General features: G+C 45.7%; 2 protein-coding genes across 6 annotated transcripts in view; one reads left to right on the top strand and one right to left on the bottom strand.

Annotated features, from left to right (window-relative positions):
- Window positions 1–7349, bottom strand: part of COMT (catechol-O-methyltransferase) — a 52724-nt gene extending 45375 nt beyond the window's left edge. For 2 of the 5 annotated variants that reach the window (XM_019506988.1, XM_019506987.1), the window contains exon 1: window positions 1623–1884. The gene's annotated coding sequence lies outside the window, so the exon portion shown is untranslated. Of the gene's footprint in view, window positions 1–1622; window positions 1885–7003; window positions 7193–7296 lie in introns of those variants that run through there. The other 3 variants (XM_019506992.1, XM_019506991.1, XM_019506990.1) reach the window with 3 other exon arrangements.
- A 3942-nt stretch (window positions 7350–11291) lies between these two features.
- Window positions 11292–14018, top strand: part of TXNRD2 (thioredoxin reductase 2) — a 41672-nt gene continuing 38945 nt past the window's right edge. The window contains exons 1-3 of the mRNA XM_019506976.1: window positions 11292–11417; window positions 13012–13077; window positions 13672–13728. Of these exons, the coding sequence (XP_019362521.1) occupies window positions 11342–11417; window positions 13012–13077; window positions 13672–13728 (199 nt within the window). The 5' untranslated portion in view covers window positions 11292–11341. The remainder of the gene's footprint in view (window positions 11418–13011; window positions 13078–13671; window positions 13729–14018) is intronic.

Below are 14018 nucleotides of genomic sequence, written 5' to 3'. Positions count from 1 at the left end.
ATTGCCTTAAACACTCGGTTATTCTTGGGTGCAGAGTCAACTCTTGCTTTAGCTAGACCAGTGGTCTTCAACCTTTCTAAGTAGGAGATCATCTTTGGCATTTAGAAGTAACCCAAGATCTATCATGTGCCACCACCAGCCCAGCAGATAAGTCTGTGGGGAGGGAAGGGGAGGCAGATTGAGGCACAAGGAGAAAAAATTATTTGGGGGTGCACCTCCCCAGCAGGTAAGTACCACCCGGCCAGGGCCCCACTGAACTTACCCTTGCTCCTGCCTCTGTGGCACTATCCCTCACCCCGGGGGCCTTGATCTAGCCCCTGCCCCTTCCTTCCCCCATGGACTGACCTGCTGGGCTGGGGTGCGTGCATGCATGCACGCACATGGTCACCCCACTCCAGCCTCAGATCGACCCCAAGAAGCTCTGAGGTCTACCGGTGGATCGAGATCCACTGGTTGGTGATCACTGAGCTAGACATTTTACACCTGAGGAATCTTTTCTGAAGAAAGTTTTGGGATTTTTTTCCCCCTGTAACTGATGTGGTCCCACTGAACAAGGATCATTTTTGATGAATTGGCATGTTCTGCCCAAAAGGAAGTTTTGTAAGAAAATTCCCAGCCAGCTCTAATTCCACAGATACTGCTGGAAGATTAACAAACAGCAGTAGATGGTAGAGAGTAACAAACACTGCTAGAGCAGTGCTAAACAAGTAAAACTAGAACTGCAGCATCAGGCTGATGAAGAAAAATGAAATAAAAAATATAGAACGGTTCACACATGTGCAGCTTGTAGCATTTGTGCCAAATATGACAGCACATTTTTGGAGATGCAAACTGAAGTCATGCACCAGATGATTTTTCTGTTGTATGCTAAACAATACAGCATTGAGCTAATGCATGAGAGCCCCAAACTGGAGCTTAGCAGCCTATTATTGTGATCCCTAGCCGAGCTGGTGCAGAAAAGAAACCACAAATCTAGAAACCTTGAATTGGAGTTTTAAAGCTTGTTTTAGATTTCATGCGGCGGGGTTGCTGGTAACACTGCCAAGGAAGTATGGAGCTGTTTTTTAAATGTGCCTTTAAGGGGCTGAGGCACTAGGGAGATATCCCATAAGCAGCAACAGTGCCTGCTACCAAAGTACTGGCTCGCTGCTCCCCCTGTTCAGAGGGAAGATGGGGACTTCATAGTGTAGCTCCCTACTCCGAATGGAAACAAGCAGAAAAGACGACAACAGAGACACATTTACTAAACTCCCCCTCACAATCATAAATATAATTGCACATAACCTTGACTTGTGCTCAGCTTTTCCTTGAAAAGTAATTCAAATGAGTACTCAATTCTAGCATAGCTATCCATAAATTTCATGCTCAACTTTGGGCTATTGTATCTCGCTTCCTTCACCTGTCTGGGTTTACAGCATGCTACAAATGCATTACACATAAATATGTCCTTTTCTTCTTCTATGAAGGCTGTAGCTGCCCACGGACTAGCTTCACGACAGTGAGGGCCAGTCAAAAACAAGGCAAAAACTGCTTCTTTCTGCCCGGTACCATCTGAAAGAGTGGCTTACCCTACGATAACAAAGCGTGTCAGATCCAAGACATAGGAAAATATAAATATGTACCTTTCTGAATATAGCAGAAGCTGTTCCCTCTGATCTTTTCCTGTGCTGCTCTGATGTAGATTTTATAGAATAAGAGTCCAGGAGCCTGCAGTCGTCTCAGTCACATTTGATCACATCACGGGAATAGCTTATGGGCTCTCTTACACACAGTTTCTAAAAGGAGCAGTATCCTTTTCCCCAACTCTTCATTACACAGATTACAGCAGCCATTTCTTAAAGGTGCTGAGCCCTGGAGTGACCTCAGAAGACACTATTTATCTTGGCTCTATCCTCTGGTGACACTGTTCTGGTTAATTGGCTGCTGCACAGTGACTGTTGCCAAAGTCAGGTGTGAGCCAACTTCATCCTCAGTTTAAAGCCACTGTACTCAATGGGGTGACACCAGGGTTGAATCTGGCCCAAAGGAATTAATTCTCTTTTTCAGTCCAGGCTTATCACACCGTAGTTAATGGACAAATGGTAGTGACAAGACCCTTGCACGTCAATATACCCTAGTGCTGCCAGAGACTTATTTAGTCCAATTGCTTACGAGTATGAACTAGACAAGGAGTGGAAAAAGATCCGTGCATTATAACAGGGAGCAGCAGGCTGAAATAACACAGCTCAGTCTGAAGCAGGTCACCACTTCTACTCCAACACAGCCACCACTGCTACCTTCACAGGCTGCATAAATCTGGCCCACAGGCCATAAGTCACCTACCCATGCATTACAGAGTATTAAATACCACATTTATAGGTTGGACTTAGAAAACTATTCTGCGGACTGTGTTTCTCCAGGTGTGATATTACACTGGGGTGTCAAGTCTCTTCCTTTTATGGCAGGACAGTTGAATAGCAACTCACCTAAACAGCAGGAGAAAAGAATGAAAAACCATTTCTGATACAACTGGGATCTGACTGAATTGTTTCCCCCTCTTTATTGTCTCTGGGAATCTTAGCACGTCTGGAAGGCAGCACACTTTCTATATAGCTGTCCCAGGAGCTGATCTAAAGAGGGACTGCACAGACGCTCTTAGATCTGTTCTGTGTAATATTTTTGTATCGATGTATACTTAGGGGTACTTTTTACCAGTAGTTACATTGATATAGTATCTAGCATGGATGCGTGAAGCTAGACTGATATATAAAGCTGACCTATCCTTTTAGAGCAAAATTAATTTCTTTTCCCAGAAACCTACAGAAAAATCTTTATATCACTGTAACTGCCTCTGAATAAGGAAGTTGGGGATAACCTTAAAGAGATACAACTTCTGAGTTTAGATTTGGTCTTGGAAAATGAGTTAGGCAGTCAACAGTGAACACAAGAGATTAAAGCCTGATTTTTAAAACCCTAAACAAAGCAAATACAGAGAAAAATGACAACCAGGCACCTACAGCTCGAGTGAAGCACTTCCCTCCTCCTTTTGAGCCTTCTACTTTCAGAATATTCTTTTTTTTTTCTGTATGTGTGCTTGCTATTTTCCAAACTCAAATTAATTTCCTTTACTGAGAAAGATGTGATAAAGAATTTTGAAAAAAAAATGTAGCTCATACAAACTAGGACGGTGTGTGGATGATATCTGATGGGAAGAGTTAACAGACAAGAAAGGTGCCCAGCAATATTGCACTCGAAAGTTTAACAGAACAAGAGAAGCAACAGTAATGTAACTCAGGGGCCAGAGGGGGAGGGAAGAAGGGCAAATGGGATAGCCACAGGCTCTGTCTTTGTGAAAGTACCCAAAAATAGCTGCAACCACAGTGGCAGCTGAACATGCCACTGCAACTGGCACTGTAGCAGCTGGCACCACCCTGGGCACTGTGCAGCTGCCCACTTGCACCTCTGAAAAGCAGCATAGACTAGTTAGTGAGGCTGTTCAGTGCTTGCCGTTCCAACCAGAGTCCAAATCACAGAGAAGTACGGCTGGACGGGACCCCTAGAAAGTCTCATCCAACCCCCTGCCTGAGGCAGGAACATCCCCATCCAAACCATCCCACACAAATCCTTACCTAACCTATTCCTAAAACTGCGCAATCACTAGGGTGACCACCCATTCCTAACTGGGTGGAACAGCCCTGAAATTTAAAGAACAAGTCCCTGTCCTGGGCTGAATGACTCCGGGACAGCATTTGTCCCAGATTCCCCAGTATGCTGCAGTGATCTGGGTTTTCCAAAAACCACAGGTTTCCCCTTGCAGGTTGGCATGACTCCAGTCTGCAAGGGGCCGCTTGGGGCTGGAGACAGTGGGACACAGAGGGTGCCACATGCATATGTGTATGCACACACAGACCTGCAGGCAAGTCTGATGGCAGGGAGGGGGACAGATGGAGACCCCCATGGTATAGGAGGGAGTGGGGCAGGGTTGGGGGCACTGCCCAGCCAGGGCACTGCATGGGGCCCAGGGCAGGAATGTGTGGCTGCAGGGCCTGGCTGGGGAGCAGGATGGGGCCCACTCCCTGCCGCTGCACACATTCCCAGGGAGGGGGCCATGGGGGAACATGCCCCCCCAGATTTGTGTGTGGGGCAGGAGAGGAGGTGGGCTTGGGGTTTCCTGCCATGCTGTCTTGGCCCTCCAAGCCCCATGTCAACCACGCAGCAATGGCAAGGCGAGCCCTGCCCACCTGGCAGTAGTGGTGGCTGCGACGTGGAATTGTTCCCCCTGCTCCTGCTGGGTGGGCGGAGGGCACCTTGCCATGATGGTGCGGCCAGCGTGGGGCTCCTTGGGGAGGGCAGCAGGGTGGAGAGCCCTGAGCCTGGACCAGGCAGCCCGCATCCCCTCCTGCCTCCCATGGGCTCTGCTCTGCTCAGCTCTGCTTCAGGAAGAGGGTTTCAGAGGGGAGAGGTGAGCATGTGTCCCGCCTTCCAATTTGGAAAAGGTGGCCACCCTACAATCAACCCTCGTGCATAGCTACAAGGCACAGCATCATAACCTACCCCAGGTAAAGTAGAGGGCTGTTAGTGTCCTGTTGCTACAAGGGTTTTTAAAATATGCTCTAGAGATCCAGGAAAGAGGACCACACTCTCTGCTACAGAGAAAGGCAAAAAAAAAAAGTCATAGTCTGTACCAAATTGACCCCATGGGTAAAATTCCTTACTGACCCCAAATGGAGCAATCAGTCTGATCCTGAGCAGAGGGGCAAGACCCTCTGGCCAGAAACCTCCCAGTTTTAGTCCTAGCAGGAGCACTGGCAAACCCCAGTCAAAATCCCTGGCCTTAACTGCAGCCAACACCCAGTGCTTTTGAGGAAGGTGAAAAAACACCCCTAGTGTATAGCAACCGGAGAGAGAAAAAAATTCCTTTCCAGCCCCATGCAGCAACTAGGAAAGCTCAGAAGTTTGGGAAATACCCAGATACCCATAGCATAGACATAGCTATGCCTAAATCATCCCTGACCAATCCTCCTCTTAAGTACCTCCAGTGATGGAGATTCTGCAACTTCCTAGGCCGTCTATTCCACTGCCTCACTTCTAACTGAAGTTTCTTCTTGATAACCAATCTAAACCGACTTTGCTAAAACTTTAAGCCACTGGTTCTTGTCCTGCTCTATACAGCAAGATAAAAGGTATACTCCCTCATCTTTATGGCGTCCCTTCAGATATTTGAAGACTGCTAGCATGTTCCTTCTTAATCGCCTTTTCCACCATCTGAACATGTCTATTTCCTTCTCTCCTCGCATGACTTGCCTTCCAAGAGCAGAGACATAGTTAGCATGCGAGTCTGAAGTGCTATCCTATACACCTCTGATTTAGTTGGTCTACAAGGTGCAAATCTACCCTGCCTTTTGCCTTCCAAGCCCTTTATCATTTTTTGTCACTCACCTCTGAACCCCCTCTAACTTCTCCACATCATTTAAAAAATGTGGAGCCCAAAACTGCATGCAATACTCCAGATGAGGCCTAATCAGTGCCAGGTAAAGAGGCACTATCACTTTTTGTGCCTTGTATCTAATGCTCCTGTTGATGCAGCCCAGAATTGAATTTGTCTTTTGTGCAGCATCTAAAATGTTATTTTTAGAGTGAAAATCCTCTTGCTTTCAAGGTTTGCTGACTTCTCATGAAAAAGACTGGATGGAGACAATTTAAGATCATCACATTTCTCTATCTCCCCCCTCCCTTTCTTATGTAAGTTGACTCATTTACATAAAATGAAGATTTTTTTTTGCTTTAGATTTCATTTTCTCCTGCTGTTTCTTCCTCACTTGAAATCAATTAGCTATTGAGGAGGTGCCACAAACAAAAAAAATTAAAATTCAGTTCAGGAAGGAATAAAGAGAATAAGCTGCTGATCTTCTAAACAACAGAGAGAGCCTATTTCCAGCAAAAGTTTTTGTTATTAAAATAAGGAACTTGAAGTATTGAAAAAAATATAAAATATGCTGGAAAGTTTCTAAATAGAACTCTTTTAATTTTCACTGTCAGCAGCTATTTCAAAGTAGAAGAAAACTATTTTCAAAGAAAATTATGACGTGTCTTGATGAGGTATTTTAAACAATATAGTGTCGCTGACTTTTCTTTGAAATGAATACAAATAAGAGTGAAATTACATTATGACTTAGTTTAGTTTTGGAAACGCAACTTAGTTCCTTTTAGATGCATCTTCATATTTTACATATATAATCCCAAATTTTCAATGCGGGAAAACCCCCAGATTTTAACAAAACAGCGGGGCCTATACAGTCTTTACACCATGGGGGTGGGCGGCTTTAAACATCAATCACTGTCTCTGGTATTTCTATACAATGATTATGAATGTTACCCACTTAGACATATTAAGCTCTTACAAACATTGACATACTTCACTGTTCTTTCAAACTGCAAGCTTCAACTAAAGATCTCTTTCCATGCCAATGTCACAGCAGGACAACTATAAAAACTGCATATAATTTACAATTTCTGTAAACCACAAAGCAAAAGAACCAGAACTCAAGGATTCTTAATCCACAACTTTTCAACTGAAATTCCTCGTGCAGACAACCAGAAGCCATTTTGACTGCTTTTTCCATGTCTGTGTCTCTGTGTGGAGTAAGTAGATATCCTTTATGTATCAGGAAACCTCTCAGACTAGGGTGTTTCCCATACGCTTATCTGGTTTGCAGCACCGTACCTAGACTCCTGGTGGCCCTGGGTGAACTTTTAGTATCGGGCCCCCCTTCACCAGAGATAACCATAATAATAATTATTATTTTCACCATTTTTGGGCCGCCTTTCCATCCAGGCCCCAGGTGGCCACCCAGTTTGCCCATGCCTGTGTCCGGCCCTGCTGGTTTGACTATGATCCATGTCGTCTACTGATGGCTAAAGAGCCAGTCACTTCAATCCTGCTGTCGCCAGCCCGTCACACTGCTGCTCTTTCTGCTCCCTCTCCTACCACACCCACACAGACAACCCCATTCCTTTCACTTACACCGTTCTTGCACCTTTTGTGCAATTCTCAGGGGATTCACTTTCTCCCGCACCTCCACAGATTAGATCAGGCTCCACAACGGCTGTCGACCACAGAGAAGGACATGTATGGGACCACAAGTGAGGCTGAAAATAATTGCGAAGTCATTCCTGTCTGTGGAGGAATGTTTAGCTCAACCCATGAACCGGTTCCACCACCCTGCGTAGGCTGTACAGTAAGGCAGGACTTCTATAATTCACCTCCCACCCCTGCCAAACAATGATAATGGGATGAGTTTAAAGGACAGACACTACCTTCCTCGCACCCCAGAAGTATCGGATTCCTCCTCTTTTCTTTGCAGCAAGTGGAGATAGGAAATGCTATGTAAGTATAAGGGGAACAGAGCCAAAAAAAAAATTGGAAAGACAAAACAGTTTCAGTTAATGATTAAACTGTTGCAAAATCATTATATGCGGGATGTCTCAAACTGACTCTCTGTGTGAAAACTGTTAATGTTTCACTCACACACAACAAAATCCTTCATGACAAAGAGGCAGCAACTTAAAAATTGTCTTTAAGATTAATCCAAAAATAAGAGAGTCTGTCTCTTGGCAGCATTGTTTTTGGCTCAGAAAACACAGAGATTTTAAGTACACGTGTCAGATATGTGTTGAGTTTATTTAAAAAAAAATCATAGCCACATTACATTGTCAGGCCCCTGTGTGCTATCCAACTGTATTATTTACAATATGTTGAAAAAACATCTCCCTTGCAAATAAATGTAGTGACAACTAAAATTGAAAATTAAGGCCAAAATTAAAAAAAAAAAATGCCTGGCTACAACTGGCAAAACCCAGAAAATATGAAGCTGAATCCAATAGCTTGTCTTTTAAGAAGTTTGTTTGCAGCCCAGATTTCTAAAAGAAAGTCGTCTTTTGTAACAAGCAGACAGCTCCAAGGGAGAGCAAATGTGACGTCAGCGCAACCTGTCGGCACAAGACATTTCTGAGCGTGGCTCTGCAAGGGTTTTCAAAAGGTGGTTAGCCATGTTAGTCTGATGTCAGGAAGAAGGCAGGGCAGGGTGGTATCTTAGGGTGTCGTTACACGTGCTGCCCTTCTTCATTAGATAGTAGTGTTTTTTCTAATACTTGTTAAACTGTCATAAAAATCACATGGATGTCAAATCAGCCCACCAGTAAGTGAAAAAATATACATATCTGAACTGCAGTAGAGTCTGCTGATCCTGAATAGGCTTCACCAGCCATCTTTGGACACACAGATAAGATAATCATGGAAGACTATCACCCTCGACTGCGAGGGATTGCTGAAGTAAAAAAAAAAAAAAAGGAGAGAGAGAGAAAGCTGACGTTCCATCTTAAACAGGTAGCCCAACCAGTAGCTCAAAAGCTACCACTTGATACCAATAATTGCACTAACTAGTGTCCAGCGTCCACTGGTTTCTGAATCAGGAGATTACGGTAACTGCAGCAACACCTCCTCTCCACTGCTAGTGCATATCCTTTCCACCTCGGCCTTACGTGTGGATCTGGGATAGACTGTACTGATTGGTCTTCTGGAATTTTTTGGCCAGAGACTGGATCCGCCCTTTGATCTTGTGCTACGAAACACAGCGGTGGCCTTTGATCGTGTTTATGCTTGTGGGAACCAGGAAGAATGGGCAGAAAGTTCTAAGTTTCCCCTCAGGTAAGGGCCATGTCCTAGCTCCCACCTGTGGCATCCCAGAGGACTCCACCATTTCAGCTTGTAAAACAACAATTAAGATAAACCCACACAGGAAAAGTAGCTCCATCTTTCTGGTAGACTGGCCATGACCTTGGGCTTTGTGTATATCACCTATTTCCTGAAAAGATGGACACAGCAGGAATACAAGACAGCTCAGTTCAAGTCCATTTTACTTTTCGTTCATGGTCATTGCCCTGCCACCCTGCCTACGGACCATAAATGATTGGTTTTGGAATGCCCCCAAGCTTTTGCATCTAGAAATGCTCTGTTCAGGGCTGCTTCAGGGATGTATCTGGTAGCTGTGTTGGTCCAAAAAAAAAGCAAAAATGTAGAACCCTTGGTTCAGAGATGATACCTTTTATTAGACCAACAGTTGGTCTAATAAAAGGTATCATCCCTGAACCAAGACTTCTACATTTTGGCATTTCTGTTCAGATGCTGTCTTTTTAATTCATTTTTCTTTTAAATTATATTTCTCTAAGTGTGCTATTGCTGAAGCAGGCAACGATATTTGTTGTGACTTACAAACTATTGCTACAGGAAGTAATGTGACAATGTTAAAAAAACACGCTTAACAGTAAGGATGCCACACGATTTCTCAATCGTTTCTCCAAGTGTTTCCAGTTTTCAATTCAGGGTATTCAAACCAATTATTAATAGTGAGAAAAAAAGCTTAAACCAAAACTGAACATTTCTAGCCACATCTGGTGGTGTCCTCAAATTCTCACAACTTCCTTTCCCTCTTTTTAATTCCCCTCTGTCCCTCTTCATTCTCCAACCCAAGAACTCCTCGGTGCTGCATGGGACTGATTACATCTCAAGCCTGAGATGGCTCAGGCCCAGCAGGATGGATGCTGCCCCCTTTTGAACTAACCAATGATGCTCAGGGCAACCAAAGGGGACACGATGACTCAGGACACATGCTCCCATGCTCTCACTCTCTCAGACTGCTCTCACAGGAGCGAAGGCTAAAGCTGTAGGTCCCAAACTCAGATCCATCTACCTTGGTTGAGTATACATAACTTCTGAATTATTACAGTGTCTTTGTTGCCACGTAGCCTCTGGTTGCACCACTGAACTGGCCAATAGCTAGAATTTTTGAATGAATAAAATGTTTTTGTTGCCTTTGGCATTATTTGGACTCATGACTGCTTTGTGTTTCTGTAGTCTTTCACCAGGGGAAGTCAAAAGGCTTTGCAAATCTCATTATACCTCTGTGAGATAAATCGGTGCTGTTTTTCCTCACTTCAGGCTGGACATAAGGAAGAACTTCTTTACTGTCTGAGCCCCAGAGGCCTGGAACAGACTGCTGCCAGAGGTGGTGCAAGCACCTACTCCGGACTCCTTTAAGAGACATTTGGACATTTATTTTGCTGGGATCCTTTGACCCCAGCTGACTTCCTGCCGGACTTGATGATCTTCCGAGGTCCCTTCCAGACCTAATGTCTATGAAATTTATTTTCAGGTAGGTAACATGAGGCACAGACAAATGAAATCTCATCCAGGTTTGCACATGAGAAAACAGCAAGGTCAGATTAGATCCTGCTCACGCCCTGTTAAATCGCTGCTGCTCGGAAGGGTAAATTGTTGTGTACGGGGATGCGCACACCTGCAGCAAGCCTGCTTGCAGCTCTGGTACAGCTAGCTCAGGTGTCTCTCCATTATGCTGCCGTGAATTAGAGCAGAAGTACCTTTAGGGCAAACTCCCGCCCTCACCTCAGTGCAAGTGGAGGCTGCACCCATTCACATAGCTGGTGTTGTGCTCTCTGGGCCAAGGAGTGCGATTCAGGAGGAGAAGTGGGGTTGAGCATTTCATCAACCTCCCTGAAGCTCGTGGTGGCTGTGAGTTACTGCCTCGGGAATGCTGCCGGCACCATTGGGAGGGGAGCTGAAGGACTGGCTCTGCGGCCTCCGTCGAAGGATGCCTCCCTCCGCTGTGGGCTGCAGCCCTCCACTCCCCCCCTAAAACAGCACGGTCCTCCCGAATGGCCAGACTTCAAAATGAAGACATGGGATTGTCGAGACAATCAATGGCTTGAGAGTGTTTCTGAGCTCACGCCGGTTGTCCACAGTGTTTCTGTTCTGCTGCTCCGGCTCTGCGCCCTTGTGTGATCAGCAGCACGGCCGTGAGGCCAGGGCCAATTTCGGTGATTTCCAGAAGGTGCCAATGGGCCCAGTGGGCAAATCCTGACAGTGCCAAAAGGACTGTTTTGAAAGAGAAAAAGCTGCTGCTGCCTCCCCGCGAGCGTGCAACATGGGACAGCTGTGAGGGGAGCGGCTGTTCCCTGACAGTCTCCGTAAAGCACTCGTCCCTGCAGAGCTCGTGTACCCATTTTACAGGCGAGCTACTGAGGCCCAGGCAAAACAGGCTGCGCTCACGTGGTGGAGCCGGGAATCGAACCCATTGCTCCTCGTCCCTCCCACGTGACCCCGCGGTCCCCGCCCCCTGACCTAGTGCGACCTGCGCGCTGGGCTGCTGCTGCCTGCTCCCGGCCGGGGTGGTGGGGAGCGGTGCCTCGCAGCTGCCGCCTCGGAGTGCATTCCCGCTCAGGCACTGCGCAAGGCAGCCCCGGGAGCTGGGGTCCTTGGCGCGGCGGCGCCTCCGTGCCGTACAACATGGCGGCGCTCTGGCGGGGGCGGAAGCAGCTCCTGCGTGTGGACGGGCTCCGCCGTACAGCGCGGGCCTTGTCAGGTACGGGGTGCCCCGCACCCGCATACCCCCGCTCCTGCGTGAGGGGACCCTGTACCTGTACCTGGCGCCCTATCATTTTTGGAGTCAGGAGGGAATAGCTCGGTGGCTTGCAATAAGTTCAGTGCACGGGCTGGCTCTGAACATGCTGCGCAGGGCTCTTGTACCTATTTCAGAGGCAAGCAACTGAGGCTCAGACAGACCTGCGTTGACTCCCCCTCTGCTTGCCCATCAAAATGCGCTTGGAAAGATAGCTCTGTTCTTACCGCCTCTTTCGTGGCAGAGCCAGATTCACCAAAACCCTTGGGGTGAATTTGAGAAGGTCCCCAAGAAAGGCCCTGGGTAGGGCTTTGCTCACCTGATGGTGGCTGGTGTTGTGTTCAGGAGGTCTTTGGCCCGCTGGTGTCCTTGGGGGAGAAACAAAACAAACCAAAAACCAATCCGGTGCTGCTTCGAGTCATTCGGGGCGTTTCATAGATTGAGAGGCTGGAGGGGAGGTTGTCGGGTCCGGCCCCCGTCACCAAGCAGGGAAGATAACTGGGGGTCGGATGACCCCATCGAGGTGACCGTCTTGTCTCCTCTTGAAGATTTCGAGGGTAGGCGATTGCACCACCTCTGGGGGGAGTTTATTCCACAATCTGGACACCCAGACTAGGAAGAAATCTGTATCTGGGGTCATCCCTGTGCTTCCTTGTGGACCTGCCTAAGGAACACAGCAGAGGCCACAATCAGACTCTGTAGCATAATTCACGCCTTCTGAAGCATGGCCGCTATATGGCAGGGGGAGATCCATGTGTCCATGTAAACCCTCGTTTACCATCGGGCATGAGATCCATGTGTCCACGTAAACCCTAAGTCTACCTGCCTACCAAGAAAACTCTCGGGTCTGAGATGTGTAATAGGACGAAAGCCTAGGAGCAGGTTTTGTGTGTTCTTCATGTTGCCATCGATGCTAGTGGAGTTGAGTGTGGACTGATGGCAGTTGCTGCTTTGAAAGATGAGACTGGGGAAATCTGTTGGTGACTGTCAATAGAAATCTGTTGTTTCTGCCTTTGTGAATTTATCTAATTTTAAACCAGTTTTTGTGAATGTATGGGAGGACGTGAAGTAAACTGCTTGCTTTGCTTGCTTCCAACCAAAAAATAAATATTTTAAATTGAAAAGTGCCCCCTGTATCTTTGCAACAACGTTGGTCAACCAAAGGCTTAGGCAGGGCCATTTTCACTGAAAAATATATCTGTGGAAACTGTAATAAAAGAACTATGATGCTTCTGTTGATAAAATATAGCTGTTTTTGTTAACCTCTGAGATTTATCTTGAGATGGGGCGTTCTCAGTGTAAAATCTACCTTTTTTCATGCTTTATCTTCCTTGCTTATTGCCTGCAATTCATTCCTGAAAACAGGCTTCATTTGGTTTGTTTCACTTGCTAGTTTTCATACACTAGCATATTTTTGGTCTGGTGGTCAGTATAGTATAACTATAAGATGTTATCCTACAGAACACAATAGTGTAGTCAAACAAACAAAAAGTCATCACTTAATGTACCTCTTCCATTTTTCTTGTTTCTTCTCCTTTGGTCCGTGTTCCTTTCCTAGGCAAGAACGAGTATGATCTCCTGGTGATTGGTGGTGGTTCTGGTGGTCTTGCCTGCGCAAAAGAAGGTTAGTATCTGTAAAGAGATATTAAATTCTGTAAAATTAGAAGTCTTTAATTTTAAAGGATAAGTTTAGTGATCTCAGTATTACCTCTGCTGGCTTCCTTCAGGGTGTAGGTAATGAAGTGTACTAATGCACTTCACTCCCTACAGGTAAATCATGAATTAATTTCCTAAGAACCTGCTCACAGATGGGAGAAAAAAAGTGGGCACATTTGCTTCCCTCCCTCTCCCCCACCCTTGCCTTACCCTTGAAGCAAGAATATAAAGAAGGATATCTGGGATTTTAAACTACAGCAGTGAAGTAAGAATTTATGCTATACACTTCAGCAGATATCTTTATCTTTAATTTTGATTATGCCCTTTGGTTGTTTACACACTAAAGCAAAGGTTATTGAGGTTAAAAAACAAACCAAACAACTGTTGGAAGTATGATGGAATGAATACCTTCCTTGCTAACTATATTTGAGATGGACAATCTGGTATTTTTCCCCAGTGCTACAGCACCAGCTGATAATTAACAGCACCAGCTGATAATTAGTGTCATGTGTTTCTCCCTTCCCTAAAAATTCCTCATCCTGTGTGCATTTTTCTTTCGAAGCTGCCCAGTTTGGAAAGAAGGTGGCTGTTTTAGACTATGTGGAGCCTTCTCCTAAAGGTATGAACATGAGACAAGCTTGTTTTTTTGTTATAGCAGTAGTATTTAAAAAAATATCTGTATCCAAACAAGCTAGTGCTGTACCTTCTCAGATATGGTGTTTAGCATTATTGACATACCTTTAACAGTCGGAGCTTTGCCCATAAATGTTGATAACAAAACCTTTGACGTGAGGAAAAGCAGATTTTGGACCTCAGACTATAAAACTACTGATGGGCTTAGTTAATATGTGATTATTTAGCTTGTGTTTGTTTTATGTATAAATCACAGATGTTAGGGTTGGAGCGGTG

The sequence above is a fragment of the Gavialis gangeticus genome, unplaced genomic scaffold (assembly GCF_001723915.1).
Source record: "Gavialis gangeticus isolate Ggan-Ray unplaced genomic scaffold, GavGan_comp1, whole genome shotgun sequence".
In the NCBI taxonomy this organism is placed as follows: Eukaryota; Metazoa; Chordata; order Crocodylia; family Gavialidae; genus Gavialis; species Gavialis gangeticus.
Note: the sequence above shows the minus strand (reverse complement) of the source record. Positions and strands in the feature narration are given on the sequence as shown.